Genomic DNA, 16,020 nt, shown 5'->3' with positions numbered 1-16,020 from the left:
ACAAATAGGGTGAAAATATTCCAGAGTAAACAATTCTTGCAGCATAATTTGTTCGTTTGAGCAGTACTACTAGCAATAGTAAACTGCATTGTTTATAGAACTCGGTTTGCATTTTACCTTTATTCTGTAACAACATATCAATCTTTACTAAAAGTGCTATCCAAGAAAGTGTAATGAAGATTTCTTCGTGAAATTACCTTTGTGAATTTAAAGCTCAGTTCACCTAGTTTGTCATCAAGTCTGAAAATGCGCATAACCGCACTGATTTTGTGATGGCTGTCTCTGTCTTCTAGTTCTTCAGGAGGAGAGCAGAGAGTGTGGCCGTGTGTCTCCAGCAAGAAAAGCCATGTAGGTACACTACTTTTTTAGTAGGATCACTTTTATTAGAAGCTGGCATTCTGAAGTGTTTTGACTTCTGACATCTGCACTTGCAGTGTCTTCATTACGTTATGGTGCCTGTCTGAGGTCAACAGACTCAACAAGGTGGGTACCAGAAGCCTTGGTTTCCTTTACTTTTTCTACTCTCTCTTATGAAGGATGGTAATTCTTACCGTTTTTTTCTTATGTAACTCTTTTTAAGCTCCTAATGTTCAGGTTATAGGAATCTCTTCATAATTTATACTGGGCTTTATCATTTTTTACTGTCTTACGCCACACATTTTAAGAATATCGCCATAAAGCGGTCCTGAACCACTTTTCCAAGTAATCATCAATGGACCTTTTCCGGGTACGTAGTGTGCGCATGCGCGCCGGCGTCTACGAGGCAGGCGCCATGGTTTTTGGTGGCTAAAACGCGATGACAGGTGCGGACCAAGCGACATCTGGTGTCACTACCTTGCAATTTTTTTCCCCAAAGAAAGGCACGAATGCTGTCCTCCGAGATTGTCTACCGGCGCGCGTTGGACAATTTCGGAGACCAAGGGCCACCAGTTTCGATTTCGGAGATCTCCACTGGAGGTGCTGTTCGGACCCGGAAAAGGCCCATTGACTTCAGTATCGGTGTCTATTGCTTCACGAAGTGATTGTCGCAAAAATTTTTCATATCCATCAAGAAAAAGTGTAGTTTACAGAGATTTGTTGCACGCTTTAAGTGCTTTCTCTTGTACCAATGAGCGTGTTTGTTGGAAGCTGCACAGGGAGGGATGACACAGTAAAGAAGCTACACCATGTGTGCATCATGACCTTGAGTGCAGGTCATGAAACACGACATAAAGCCACCACGTATAAAGCCCCATTACCAGGCTTTACCTTGGGGGCGTTTGGCATAATCCAAAGCTCCAATGACCAGTATGTATCGTATGTCTATGCCCCTTCTGTGCCCACCAAGGAGGCATGGTTGTGGAGATGGCAAATAAATGACTTACTGTCTTTTCTTCTCTTGAGAAAGCTGATTAGACTTAGCAAAAAATGTAAACATTGATTTTAACATGAACACTGATGCTGGCATGCATTCTTTCGGCTAGGTTAAGAATTGGCCGAAGTTGGTGTGCTTGCTCTGTGGACTCCGCTTACTTAGTGCATCCCGTTAGGCCAGTTGCTTTCTCAAAGTGAAATCACTGAACCTTCGTTGATTTTATGAGTTCTATTTTTTATTCCTCGGTTTTTCTTTTCCAGGGCATCAGCCTCTAGTCTCGTTTCAAATGGCCACGTGTCATCTCATGACAAGTGCTCAAGGTCTAGTCAACCAATGTGTGTAAGTGCAGCCTTTTATCAAGAGGGTGGACCTGCGTGTACTTTTGGAAATGCTTTAAACAACTCTTTCATTGATTATTTTAAAAGAAGTGCAGGTAGAGGACGTTTTAGTTCAGAGGAAATTTTTTGATAAGGGGACTAGTAGTCCCCCCTTTACCTCCCTTATCTCTTTGACAGAAAAGATTCTGGGAAAACAGTGTGACGATTTGGATGACTGAAAGCAATGTAAAAAGGGCTGTACTGATTATTGAAATTAGACTTGTTCCTCCAAAAGAAGTTCTTGGGTTATAATTTTTCAGCTTCACTGAAATGGAGAAAATGGGCATAGCACATGAGCAATAGTGAGAGCAGATTGTTCAGACACATGATTGAGACAAGCTACTTTTGAGACTGCATGTAAGCACTCAGATAAATAAATAAACAAATAAATAGATAAATAAATAAAATGTTTTATGAGCAAAAATTAATTTGTGATGTGGAACTTAATATAACGAAGAGAAATAGATAATGAGAGAAACCAAGAGAACTGATACTGAAAGGGAGACTAAGCTTGTTTGATTACAAGCTAAAACGTTGGAGTTAGCAGTGTAACCAATAGGAAAGCATGTTTTTAATACAGGGGGGCCCGGCCTGCAATGTTACTACAGCATTTAATTAGTATTACACGCAGTATTGATTGTCTCTGTGCCTTGTAACTAATTTTCAACAAAAGCGAAATACTGCTAACAGGAGCAAAAACAAGTTACAAAAGTGTCACCAGCTATGCTAAATCTGCCTAATCATAGATTAACAATAGCAGCAGCAGGATGAGACACTATATCAATATTTAATAAATGCACTTCTATTGCAGTTTTCATATTGGCATCCTGCAATATTTTGCACAACAGATTTGGCGACTATAGAAAAAAGGAAATGCACTTTACATAGATTACCTGAAGGTGCTTTCACTCACAAAGATTTATTACATTTGACAGTAGTTTTTTCTAGAGCTGTGTGAATAGCAAAATTTTGGGTGCAAAGCGAATTCGAATATTGAAGTGGGAGTGCGAATCGAATAGAATATTTTTCAAATATTTCTTGAATATTTTTCTAATACTTCAAAGCGAAATTGCAGAAAAAAAATTAGAGAGGATTCCTCAGTATATTCTTATGAGATAGCAACATGAAAGTGTTTCTTTTCGCTAGGTTGATGAAGGGCTGGCGGGGTGGTGTTTCATAGTTGTGGAATTGTATTTATGTACATGATTTGGTGCAACCAAAGTGTTGCCGACAACACTTTACACGTGATAGGCAAAGATGCCATTTCCTCAGCTTCTCATCCTCTTTCAACTTCTGTGGAAGCCCAACTGATGTGGCGGACAAGGGTGTGCTCCCTTCAAGTCCGGAGTTCCAAATCTGCCTTGTAGACGTCGATATATAACATCTGAAATTTTGGATGCTAAAAAGCTTCGGCGTCCGATTTTTCGGACTTTCTGCCCAAATTTTAGGTCCAAAACAGCATTATTGAGCCACCAACCTCTGCCACATCTTTCATCTCCATGTTGGAACCAGCGTTTTCTTGAGTTAATACATTTGCGACCGTAGCGGAGCTTGAAAGGCAGCTTTGCCGCAATGCGGTGGTGAGATGAGGTGAAGCATATTGAAAAATCTAGGGACCACTTCCAATCGGACGTTGACTGTCTCTTGGCTGAGTTGGACCGTAGACCGTAACGGAGCTTGAAAGGCAGCTTTGCCGCAATACCGGGGTGTGATGAGGTGAAGCATATTGAAAATCTAAGGACCACTTTCAACTGGACGTTGATGTGTCTTGGCTAAGTTCGACCATAACGGAGCTTGAAAGGCAGCTTTGCCGCAATAAGAGAGTGTAATGGGGTGAACTGTATTGAAAATCTGAAGGGGTCACTTTCAATCGGACGTTGACTGTATTTGTCTTTGGGAAGTTCGAATTGTTCGAATAGTAAAATTCCAGTGCGAATCGAATAGCAAACACTATTAAAAAGATATTCGAACTTTCGAATATTCGCACACCCCTAGTTCTGTCTTCTGCAAACTGTTAACATTCTTTGTTGAAAGATGATGTGAGGAACATAAAAGTTGATGATGTGGCAAGAAGAACTCAGTCCAGTCTCCATTCTTATCAAGTTTATCTGCCATCATAACATTTGTCTGCCATAATTTAATGAATATGAAGCGCTGAAGCGAGAGACGCTGTTTTTTCAGTGCTTTTTTGTCAAACAAGCAAAAGGTTGCTTGTGTACTGATCAACCATTGTAGCACTCAGTAGCTGGAGCATTCTGCGACTCTGTACAAGGTTTTGGTTTTGATTCATCACCACAGCAAAAGCATTCCTCTAGAGAAATACTGCTGAGTGTCCATATACTAATGTTTAGCATTACAATAAAGAACACAGTTTGGAAGCTGTAATGCCTCAGGGCTGGCTTTATCTTATGCCATTCGTGCCTAGAGTTGGGCTCACTGCAGTTTGAAGAGAGGGACAGAGTTGTCTAATATATTCATAATGCGAATATAATGTAGAGTGGGAATCGACAGCAGAAATTGTGAGAAAAATAATATAAGCATTTTCTCGCACTTGTAGTTCACGTCGTTCTAGTAGTCTCCTGTACGCTGTTCTTTTTCCAGATCTACTATCGCCTTGCTCACCCCGAGTGCCTGCCGTTCGAAAAGGCGGCCAGCGGCAAGTGGGACGTGGACAGTGGGTTTCTCGACTGCTTCTCTCATCTTCACCTGGAGAAAGGGTAACAGGAGCTTGTTTCAATGCACCTCTCATATCTCTCATGTACACTGAAGTGTCTGTATGTGCATCATGCACAATTAGTGGCACTTATTCCTTGTCTCTTTGGAGAGGCCCAAGTGTTAAACCACAACTCTCAAGATGCGAAAAACCCTTAAAGCACATAAGTCTTTTAAAATATGTCAGGAATTATGTCTTCCCTTAAACTTAACAGAGTCTGTTGGCAGAACTGGCTAAACATGTGTTGCAGTTTAAAAAGTCACTACTGTACTAATGACCAAGAGGACAGATGAGTTAGATGCATTTCATTATCAGAAGAAAGACTAAAATGCAAAGATGATGCAACACGTTTATCTGCGTCTTCATCATGTCTCGTCATTCCTGAACTTTAGTGGTTCCTTCCCTTGCCAAGTTGTTTTAAAAAAAAGACACTAAAATTTGCAGAATTTATTTAATGTCTTCTTGAAGTGTTGTATGGCAGAATCACCTCTTCTTGCTTTTCATGTGCACTTGATTTGCAGCGCAGTTGAAAGAGAAAAGGAGAACGGAAGCATTAACCACTCGATAGCAAGCATGCCACTGCCCGAGGAACTATGCAGTAAGTTGCAGTTTTAGTCTTTGTGATTTTTAAGGGGTCTCGAGAGCTTACATGCAAATGGCTTTATGTGCGCCTTATGTCTCATTTGTAAATGTGCAAGAGCTGGATGCCTGTGCTGGTATTTCCTCGCATAATGTGAGGTCGCGGGATCGAATCCCGGCCGTGGCAGATGCATTTTCGATGGAGGCAAAAATGTTTGAGGCCCGTGTGCCCAGATTTAGGTGCACGTCAAAGAACCCCAGGTGGTCAAAATTTCCGGAGCTCTTCACTGCGGCGTCCCTCATAATCATATCGGGGTTTTGGGACTTTAAACCCCAGATATTATTATTATTATTATCACATAATGTGCATTAAGCATCGAATGAGGTATCGACATTTGCTCTACCTTATGTCAACGTTCACTAAACTTATCGAAGACATTAAATTAGTGTAAATGGGCAAAGGAAAGAGCATGCAGCAAGTGATTTGCACTGTGCACTTGTTACACCTTTTGCCACATTCAGTGGGGCTAGGTAATCTAATGATTGTATTCCAATTCTTTTCCTTTTTGGGCTTAATCTGCGGTCTGAGCAGTGCTTTGCCTGTGTTCCTCTCTGCCTTGTGTTCTCGTTTTTATGCTACTCTATCAAGATGTTTGACAACCATTGTCATTACAATATTACTGTTCTTGTTTTTGTTTTTTGTTCATGTGCGCAGCATTTTCATTCAAGGCATATACAAGTTTTTCTGTTGCTTGCTTGAAAGTCTGAAAATTTATTGCGTTGCTTTTTCACTTCCAGGCAGGTTTGAAGCTGAAAGCAGGAGAATTAGTGAGTCTGGTAAGTTGCTTGATTGTACTGTTTCTCCATCAAAGAATTCTGTGCGTAAGTGACTAAACTGCTTCCTCCGATAAACTTAACACGCAGAGAAAGGCAGCTCTGTTATGGAGACTCATTGCAAGACAAAAGGAGCAGGTATGCTTTGGATTTATACATTCAATTGCTAACTATTTAAAGGCTTTAGGCCAGCTATGTTTGTATCCGACAGAGACTACTTTTTCGACTCTTGACAAATTGAATGCGTACAACGTTTTTGTGCAGTAGATGGCGGTACTGTGCAGGTTCTGATGAATACATATACCTGCGGAACTTAGCTTATGATTAAGGTGCTAAATCTCGGGACTGTTTTGATGCTGTCTTCGGTCCGAAGCATTGGCGCAAGTACGACGAGATTTTGGACTGTGCAAGAAGCCTAGTTTGTGTCATCTTCTTCGATGCTATTTAATGGCTGTTAGTGAGAAAGTTACTAGTCAGCTTTACCAACATTGATTCAGTAATAATGTACTAATCATTTAAAATCAATTTAGCCAAAGGTAAATGTTCATGGCAGTTCACTTCTAAGATTTACTATATGCTTTTGGTAGAATGCTTGCTGCCTGTGTAATCGTTACAGCTTTTAGGCAGAGAGCACGCAACAGGTTTGTTGATTATCTTTTTTTGGTGCTCATAAAGCAGATAGGGCTAGTGCACTGGGAACGTTAATGTGGATTCCACTGCTGCGATTGTCAGAAGGTACGCTGGTTAAATAAAGCAGCAAAATAATGTCTTGCATTATGTCATTTTTATTGTAAAACCATTGTTTCAGATAATTTCGAATTGTTTATCACTGTTTACCCTACGGACAGGAGTGATAACCAGTATTTCTTTTTTACAGTACTATTTCTTTGGCTCTGCACATTGTAATTCTACCTTCAGCATAACCTCTCACACAAAGAAGCTATATATATGTTTTATCTTCACAATGTACTGGATGTGCCACGTTATTTAATGTCGCTAGATACATAGCATGAGCATGTTCATGAAATGCATGGCTGTGTCAGTGCTGTGCATGTGGTGAAATACGTCTTCAAGGCTGTGCAATGTCATATGCACTGTGCTTGTCGTGTGCTCATTGATTGTTGACAATGCTGCTTTTGTTTTCTTTCATTTGTGCCACTCCTTGGGAGAAGCTGGATGCCCTAAAGCTAGCATTTTGCTGCTATATTGACTCTATCATGTTTCTCACCTCTATCACGTCAGCTTTATCACCGCTATCATGTTCATGATGATAATGTCGGCTCTGTCATGTTCGTAGGCTTTTTGCATGATTCCATACATACTCTTCCCAGTTATTGCAATCAGTATATCACCAAAGCAGTACGGTGACGTATTCACATAAGTAGAACTCTTGTATTTTTACTGATGATCAAAGTTAACTCGGGCACAGGTTTGGGCATGCATGATCTATGACTGTAGGAGTGAAGGAGAGTGGAAAGAGTGCAGATTTACTTTTAAGCACATCGTCTCTAAAACTTGCGCACTGCTTGCACGAGACTTGTGTGCATCAATGGAGTTATGACACTGAATATTGAATAAAAGTTTTTTATTCTTTCATCATGATCAAGTAGCCTTGCTTTATTTCACTTGAAGCACTTAGAAAATTTGCAGCCTCCCATAATTATGGGGCTTACATGAATTAGTGGAGGCTGCAAAAGGAGGAAAATGTATGCTGCTTTCGAAATAAGGTGCTCCTGTGTTTATAGGGTAGTCCCTAGATCTGATTAAGAATTGGAAGACAAATCTGTTGTTACATAAGGTGGGCTAACTTTGTTGCTGTCACTGTCTTTCCTTCTAGCAACTTCGTGGAGGTTTTGGCATATCAGACAAACAAGCCCGAAAGGTAGATAGAAAACTGTAGTGTTGCTGCCGTTGTTTTTTACCGCATATTGATCCTAGCACTGCCTCCAGTACTCCCTAAACTTACACATTCATGTACCATGACCAAAAAGTAAAAATGTGTTTTTTTTTTGCATCTTGGTTTTAATCTGCTTTAAATCTTGCTTTATTCTGCTTTACACTTGCTGTAAGCAAGTGTAATTTGTGAAACCAGAGTTTATTTTTGTGCTGATGCAATATTATAAGAGTAATGCTACGGTTTATTTAGACTGTTAAGACATTCTTTTGAAACATTACTTTCATTTTAGTGGCTGAGAAATTTTAGTAGTGAAAAAAAATTCTATGGCAGAGCTTTCCTACAGAAATATGCATTTAGGCTATGGCTTTGATAACCAAAGATCACCATACCAAATTACAAACACATTTCTGTATGCTTCAGCAATTTTTTTTATTCTGGAAGAGTTTCCAGAAGTTAACAGAAATCCAACTGATTTGCATAACCTTGCTGTTCTGGTAAAATAGTACTTGGTGAATGCTAGCAAGGTATACGCAGTATTCATTTGGCAGATTTGCATGTGCTGAACTCATATAATGGCATTGAAAAAAGTGGAAAGAGCAGCTTTGTGCAACTGTAACTTCACTGTAACTGTGGTCTTGTAACCTCACTGATTTTATACAGCTTCAATATGTGACTTAGTGGGCAGTGCCCATTATTGAACTGGTAGATGTTGTCAGTGGGATCATTATAAGCAGCTTGCACTGAGCATGTGCCAGTAAAGAGTTGATAATGTATTGAAGCAATTTAGCCCTACACTAGCTATACAGTAGAACCCCGCTGTTACGTTCCTCACTGCTGCGTTTTCTCGGCTGTTACGTCGTTTTCCGCCGGTCCCGGCATAGCTCCCATAGGATACATTGTATTGGGAACCCCGCTGTTACGTCGTAACTGTCGGACCGTTCCTGTATAATACGTCGCGAAGTGCGCTCGGAGCCGACCGAGTGACTACCGAAGAGAGCGGCCATGGTGCATTTTCACGCAGCTTGGCCTGGTTTGACCGTAATATTAGCCGCATGAGAAGCGCAAGCAACAGGATCTTTCAATTGATGCAAACAAAAGCATGGCCTTCGAGATTTTTATTGCAAAGATGGCGTCTATGACGTAATTGCTCGCGAAAGCAAGGCCTTCGACAAAAGCATAGCCTTTGAGATTTGCACTGCACAAACATGGCGTTTATGACGTAATTGCTTGCGAAAGCAAGGCCTTCGAGATTGGCATTTATTCTGCCATCGCGTTGGCGTAGACTCATCATCATCGTTATTTGCCGGAGGATGGGAGGAGTTCAAGCTGGTTGGAGCTCGCATGGTCGTGCGCGCGGTTCGCGGTCGGACTCGCCGCGCTGGTCGTGATTGCGTGTGCTTAGTTCTTTCATGCCTACAGCTGTTGGTGTTAAAAAAAATCACATACGTTGATTACATTTCTGTGGATGAGGCCCGTCCCCAGCTCCGCGTTTCTATCCATCGACTAGATCGCGTGTGAGCGCGCCAATTTTCGTGCTGCTCGTAAGCATTGAAATAAAATTCTGTGCCACTAAATATTTTGTCGTCTTTCCTGTTTTTCGGCTCTTACGTTTCCAGTCTCTTACGTTTATTTCCTACGGTCCCTTCAAAAACGTATCAGCGGGGTTCTACTGTATTATGCTGTCTGACATAACCTAAAGGTTTGTTAAGAAATGTCTAGTATGCTCTTTATAGTGGCTTTTGTAACTACTCTGGCAATGGCAATTTTCTTAAAGCTACGCAAGTTTCATGAAGTTGCGGATGGCAGCAAACACGCGTCGTACAAAACGGATTATTTAATTAAGTAGAACATTATTTGCAATGCAAATTATAATGTTCATATAGCTTATTCTCAACATTTCTCGGATTAAATATTCAGTTGTTGATTTAGACCACACATTGAAATTGTCGAACAGAAGCTGCTAGCCAGCGCTTGAAAGATACTTGGAACACGGGTGTCGCTGGAGCCAGTGACAGCAACGCCTCGTGTTCCAAGGATTTTTCATTGCTTCAAGCTTCCATCGTCCCCTGAACTTCTACCTTATTTAGTCAGCATTTGAATCCTAGGTGGAATTACTCAAAGTGTGCAGTTAGTGGAGTACTGAAATTAGTATCAGCTTTCAAGAGAAGCTGTGCAACCCTAAATTTTGCCTGCATTGGAGTTCATACATATTACATTTCCATCAAATTTTAGAGATATAGTTGATACGAGATGTAACTGAGAAGATGTGAAGGGAGTAAACCTGGAAAACAAAAAGCAAGAAATGCAATCTTGGGCTTCTGGTTGGGTACTCTCTAAATAAAGTTTTGGATAGTTTTGCATGCTATCATTGTGTCTTTATGCATTGCACGCTGTCCTTACTGTTGTGCTGCTCGTGCTGCTGCTTTGCATGTAGATTCAGCAGGGCAAAGGTCACCCAGGATACGGACTACATGGAAAGGTGAGGCAGTGTTAACTGTTTAGCACGGCTGTACGCTAAGCATGCTCGGGAGCTGGCTTGCTTGCTTTGAACACACTAACTCGCATCTCTCGTTGAAAACCGTCATGGTGTGACGTCTACTAGTCGCATGGGTCACTGTGATGTACTCTGAACTAGCTCATTTTTTCATTCTGGTAGCTCATTCTTTTAGGGCTTCCTTGACTCAAAATCACGCAAGCATCTCGCTTTCAGAATGCTCACCTGTTCTCTCTCAATTCGCCGGGCAACATGTCCAGCCCTTCTGCGCTTATATCCACTCATGAAAGCGTAGCGCTTTACAAATTGTGAGGGCACGAATGGACATTTGGAAAGCAAGATGACTGCTTACGCTTGCCCCAGAATAGCAGAATGCTCAAATGAACAGAAGTCATCACTTCACCTTTGTGGCTTCAATATTCAATTGAGACACTTAAGCATGGCAGCTGCGGCTTGAGATAAGTTTGGATTTGTAATTGAAGTCGAGAGCTGTTGCTTTCCAACTGTTAATTTAACAAATTGACAAATTACTGTGGTATATTTTTTTAACTGACAAAGTATGCAATGGAAATAATCACTGTCTGTGCAAATGCTTGACAAGGTGTAAGGTTTCTGTTGCGCTCTGTTTTCCTTTTCTCTTCAGAGCAGCTACTATGGCAAAGGAGAAGCAGTGGAAATGGGAATAGCATCGAAGAGCCTGGTAAATGTTTCAACTTTTCTTTGTGCCTTTCTTAGGTAACTGTAACTGCCTGGCTTATAACTGCTGTGTCGCTCTAGCCAGTTAATTTGCTTTTAATTTTGTTTCCCCATTTCCAAGCTACTGCATTCTCTGCCAGTATGTGCATGTGTGACTAATAATGATTTCTTCTTTGTTTCACTCTTGTCTCTTTTATTCTTTCTTACCAACTGTTGCTCTTAGAGAAGGTGCAAGCGCCAAAAGTGTGCATGTGTAAGTTGGCATAAGCTTTTGATACTTCACGAGCCCTGTTACATTGCATAACGTAATCCTGTGACATAGAGTACTCACTCAGCAATTGCTAACTTGGTTCTTATGTTTTAGAGACATTAAAGGCAAATAACAATCTACATTGAAGAAATAGATTAATACAATACTTGAGAAAGCTTGTAATGACATTAGTATACAGAAGTTGTCAAGTAATTGAGAAACCAAGGTATATGTAGCGCATGACCTTAAGCTGCAGCGGAACATTCTAGTACTAGTCTATAGTAGACTCTCAGTAAATGGAAATCTGTTAAACAGAACTGCTGCTTAAATGGAACAACTGCCTCCAATATGATTGGTTTCGTACATGAATAATGCAACCCTGTTCTTCTCTCAGTAAATGGAACTCCTGTTAAATGGAACATATTTTCTTGGTCCCCTCAGGTTCCGTTTAACGAGAGTCTACTGTATTTTTCTTTATTCTTTATTCAATTATTACCCCGCTTAGCCCGAAGGCGCTGCAGCAGAGAGGATACAATGACAAGAAAAACACATCTTCATTGATACAGAACACTTGTTCACTTGATAAGCGGTTCCATTCACTGATGGATCGAACAAAAAATGAATTAGCAAACAAATTAGATCTAGTACAATATTCTAAAATCTTAAAACAATGATCATTGCGCGAAGAGACGTAATGAGGACTGTGAAGGTACATTTCTTTTCGAATGCTGGTTTTACCATGAAATATTTGATATAGGAGCTTTAACCGCAGTTTCCTTCGACGGGGTGAGAGTAATTCCTATACCAGCTCACTTTTCATGTTAGTGCAACTGTCATTTCTCGAGTACCGGTTTGGGGCAAACCTTGCAGCTCTATTCTGTATTTTTTTCGAGTTTTTCACTTAAAGTAATTTGCAAAGGTCCCACACGGCACAAGCGTAGGGCGAATGTATGTTAAATACGGCGTTGATTTTAAACATGCTGGCGCATGTCTGAGGCATGTCTGAGGTTTCGCTGTATAAAGTTGACTTGGTGGCCTTCGCAACAACTGAATCAACATGAGCATTCCATGAACAGTTGGCCGAAAACGTGGCATCTCAGGGTAATTCTGTCACTAAAAGGTACTGTGATTTATAATAAAAACATCATTGCAGCATGTTGTAAGGCATAATAAAAAGCTACTTATATATTTCTGTATGATTCTTTGGAAGAAGAACTTTTGAAAGTTACCCTTGACACTGACAGTGGTGACTAAAGAGTTTAATTTTTATCAAGCTCTGCACCATTGGCAGAACCGCATTTCAGTAGTCATTTTTATTAAATAGTGTTGTACTGAATTTGCTCACTCGCTTAATTCATTCTAATGGCAAGTACGTGAAAATGCCACATCTGTGATGCCGTTGGCATGGTTCTCTGTCGTGCTTTTGTGTTTTATGTAAGAAAATGCATTGCGGCTGTAGGACAGTGGAAAGCAGTGACAGCGTCGCAACTCCCCATATGGAAGCGGGCCAGTAGTACACAGACCCCTGACATGTGATTTTTTTTTTCTTATACTAAACATTGTCTGGGCACAAAACAAATGTAACAGGATTTCTGGGTTAGTATTTTAACAGCCCTTGTCTACTTGATATGTTAGATGCGAAGTATCTTAAAGGGGTGGTGCCATCAAATTTCGAGGCTAATACAAGCCTGTTGTTGGTTTCCTCTGTATGCAAGGACATTCCACACGAAGGGTCGGACACAGCAAACGTTTAGAATATATTTTAATTCACTGCCAAAGTGTACCTAAATGCCCATTCTCTCGATCGAAATCCATCGTGAGCGCGCCAACACTGACGTAGATCTGTAGGATAGGCAACGAAAGTTGTAATGACGTCACACCAAATCTGCTGTATTAACGTGAGTGGCCTCCGCACCTCCGCCACCTCCGCAACGTACGTACCGGCTGTAGTGAACTAGAATACATTCTAGTTCACTATAGTACCGGCAAAGCATCGGTTGCTACATCACTCGCCGAGTTTCGATCGCTTCCTGGCTATGTGCGTCACAGCCTTGTGTGGTCACGTGACCACGCCTCCTACACTTCTACGTCACTGCCCAACCTTGGCGCCCAGAAACCGAAACCGAAAGTTGTCCACATCAAAAGGCGATATTAAATTATTTAGCGAGAATACATGCATCTTGGTGCGTGCATCATGCTTCCTGGAGCTATAGGAAACACCTACAGCAAAGAACGCGCAAGCCACAAATTTGGTGGCACCACCCCTTTAAGGCGGAGCTCAATCCGGTGGTGGTGGTGGTGTGCGGCGTGACCACCCCTACTGCGCATGCGCATACCCTCTCCACACACCTCCTCTCACTTTCCCTCTCCCCTACCTCTCTCACTTTCCCTCTCCCATACCCCTCTCCCCTCCCCCTTTCCACTCATCCTCTGAAGCGCGGGCTAGACATGCCGAAATTCTCTCCTGCGCAACGCCGCGATGAGCTCGAGTGCATGCGCGTCCCCTCCCCTTCTCTCTCCTCTCCTACGCTGCCCCCCTCTCGCCCGCCTGTCGACCGCGTTCCCCGCTCGCCCTGTGAGAATTAACGGCGAGGCTAGATGGAAGATACAACGCGCGTAGCGTCCCTCTTCGCGTTCCACGACGCGAGGTCGGTAGCATGCCCAACAAACGCCAACGGAACGTGATAGTGCAAGTGCTCCGGCTTCGCATCGCCTCATGGTCCCCTTTAGCGGGAGATGGTGTAATTTTTTCTTTAGTGTCCCTTTAAAACTCTTTAAAGGGACACTAAACGCAAATATTGAGTCGATGTTGATTGTTGAAATAGCGGTCCAGAAACCTCGTAGTGTTACTTTTATGCCAAGGAAGTGCTTATTTTGAAATAAAATCACGTTTTAGTGGCCCGCATCGCATTAGCGCACTTCAAATCATCCGCCTGAAATCAGTCTTTCACACGTCTGGGTACTGCTGCCGTGCCCAACGTTGCCCGCCTTTACTGCGCGGTGGCGTGCACTGGTGGCGTGCGCCATTCGGGCATCCGACAACATCACGTTCATGCGGCATTTTGTCGAACTTTCTGTCAGAGCGACTTTCACGAGCACGCAAAACTAACGCGGCAGTACCCGATAACAAAACTATCACTGAGACGCGACTGCGTGAGCGAAGCAGGTCGCCGGGTGAAGCGCAGTTCGGCGAAAATGGAACCTTTGAACCACGCGCACCGTTCCCCATGGCAACGCCAAAGAGGTTCTTTTTTCCATGAATCAAACAGAAACGAACAAGCAGCATTTTATTACGTCTCTTGTTGCACGGAAGGTTCTTTTTTTATTGCTGCTAGTTTGATTTCTAGTGATTAATTGTAGGCAGACTCTCATACGTCATCGGGATCATTTTCAAAATGTGCCGCTCGTGGTACTCATCGTGTGATACATTTAGGTTAATTTCTCGGTAAGTAGGGTACTGCTGTTGATAATATTGCCGTTTTAGACGTTGTCATACATTGAGCTTTCACTCTGACATAAATTGTTATTTGCCTTTAGTGTATTAAAGCTGTTGTATGCCTTCAAGCTAATGTGTTTCACATTAGTGTTCACATACCACGTTGGCTTGCCTTATGGATGTTCTTTGTCTGTTTTAACAGGGGAAAGGAGCTACTGGAGCAGGGATGAAGAATGTGCTGACCCTGCGGACTGCTCCAAGTTAGTAAACTGCATTTGTTTCTCATTTATCTTACTGTTTTTTTTAATGCCTTACATTTGCATTTTCCGACACTTTCCTTTCGTCATGTATGCTGTCACGTAAAAGTAAAACGTGAACAAGCTTAAGGTGCGAAACTGTACTCATTTATAGCCAAGGAGTTTGGTACAAGCTTCACTCGCAAAAGTGTTCTGAATGGTAACCTCTGTGCTTCTGCATTCCAACATGTAGTTTCTGATAGAAGCCGATATACTGAGAAAAAGTTCGCCTCGGCTTTGACATCATGAAAACAGGCAACGATAGATTGGCAGGTATACATCTGTACGAATTCTTCAATTTGGACAGCAATGCATTTGCCACTGCATTGTTCGGTTGTGTGTGATAAAAAGGCTGCTCTTTCATTTACACTTAGACTGTTTCTCGTTAAGTTGGCATAACTTCATCTTGTACGCTTAAGTTCAATGCTTCGGCCATCTTTGATGACTGTATACGTAGTGTTGAGGAATTACACTATCGAGCCATTGCTTCTAGAAGATTCCCTGTTTTTTAACATTTCCTTTTAGACTTCCTTTGTCAGTGGCCGCGCACCTGCCTGTCAATGAAATTTTCGGGCTAGTCGCACTGTGCGCAGATTGTTCTGACAACTGACGTAATGAATACATGGTTTTTAGTTTTTCTTTACAAATTGTAGCTGCAACATCTGACTTAGGTGCTTATGCATCAGTTGGCTTTCTTTGCAGAGTTGCTTATGGAAGCATTATCTGCCAGCTTATGCACGGTGCAGCGACAGATTTTAATTTTATACTCATTTTGCATGCTGATTCTTCAGATTTGCTGGCCATTTTTTTAACCTGATCTAATTCCGTTGATAATTATAGAAATGAGATGATGCATATCCCCACTTTTTCTTTTGTGGATTGTTTTATTAGTGGAACAACTATAAGTGAACTTATGATAGTTGCCAATAAACTGCATAATTAATTGATCACAAGTTTGTTTAAATAATACGTTGGGACACCACTTTGCAGTTGCAGAATTGCAGTTGTGTAGTAGCTCAAAGCACGCCTAGGCTGGCCGCTATTTTAAGGCAGTCATCTCGAAAATCTATTGCCTAGTGAAATGATGTTCTGCA

The 16,020-nt window shown here is 41.7% G+C and overlaps 1 protein-coding gene across 3 annotated transcripts in view; it reads left to right on the top strand.

Moving 5' to 3' along the window:
* The window catches only part of LOC119396255 (uncharacterized), a 44,716-nt gene that overhangs the window by 13,334 nt on the left and 15,362 nt on the right, over positions 1-16,020 (top strand). The window contains exons 10-21 of one of the 3 annotated variants that reach the window (XM_037663379.2): positions 294-348; positions 435-483; positions 1,615-1,693; positions 4,333-4,448; positions 4,966-5,042; positions 5,822-5,860; positions 5,948-5,995; positions 7,695-7,739; positions 10,189-10,233; positions 10,892-10,948; positions 11,168-11,197; positions 14,833-14,890. In XM_037663379.2, the coding sequence (XP_037519307.1) occupies positions 294-348; positions 435-483; positions 1,615-1,693; positions 4,333-4,448; positions 4,966-5,042; positions 5,822-5,860; positions 5,948-5,995; positions 7,695-7,739; positions 10,189-10,233; positions 10,892-10,948; positions 11,168-11,197; positions 14,833-14,890 (698 nt within the window). The remainder of the gene's footprint in view (positions 1-293; positions 349-434; positions 484-1,614; positions 1,694-4,332; positions 4,449-4,965; positions 5,043-5,821; positions 5,861-5,947; positions 5,996-7,694; positions 7,740-10,188; positions 10,234-10,891; positions 10,949-11,167; positions 11,198-14,832; positions 14,891-16,020) is intronic. The other 2 variants (XM_049417020.1, XM_049417021.1) reach the window with 2 other exon arrangements.

The sequence above is a fragment of the Rhipicephalus sanguineus genome, chromosome 6 (genome assembly GCF_013339695.2).
Source record: "Rhipicephalus sanguineus isolate Rsan-2018 chromosome 6, BIME_Rsan_1.4, whole genome shotgun sequence".
Classification (NCBI taxonomy): domain Eukaryota; kingdom Metazoa; phylum Arthropoda; class Arachnida; order Ixodida; family Ixodidae; genus Rhipicephalus; species Rhipicephalus sanguineus.
Note: the sequence above shows the minus strand (reverse complement) of the source record. Positions and strands in the feature narration are given on the sequence as shown.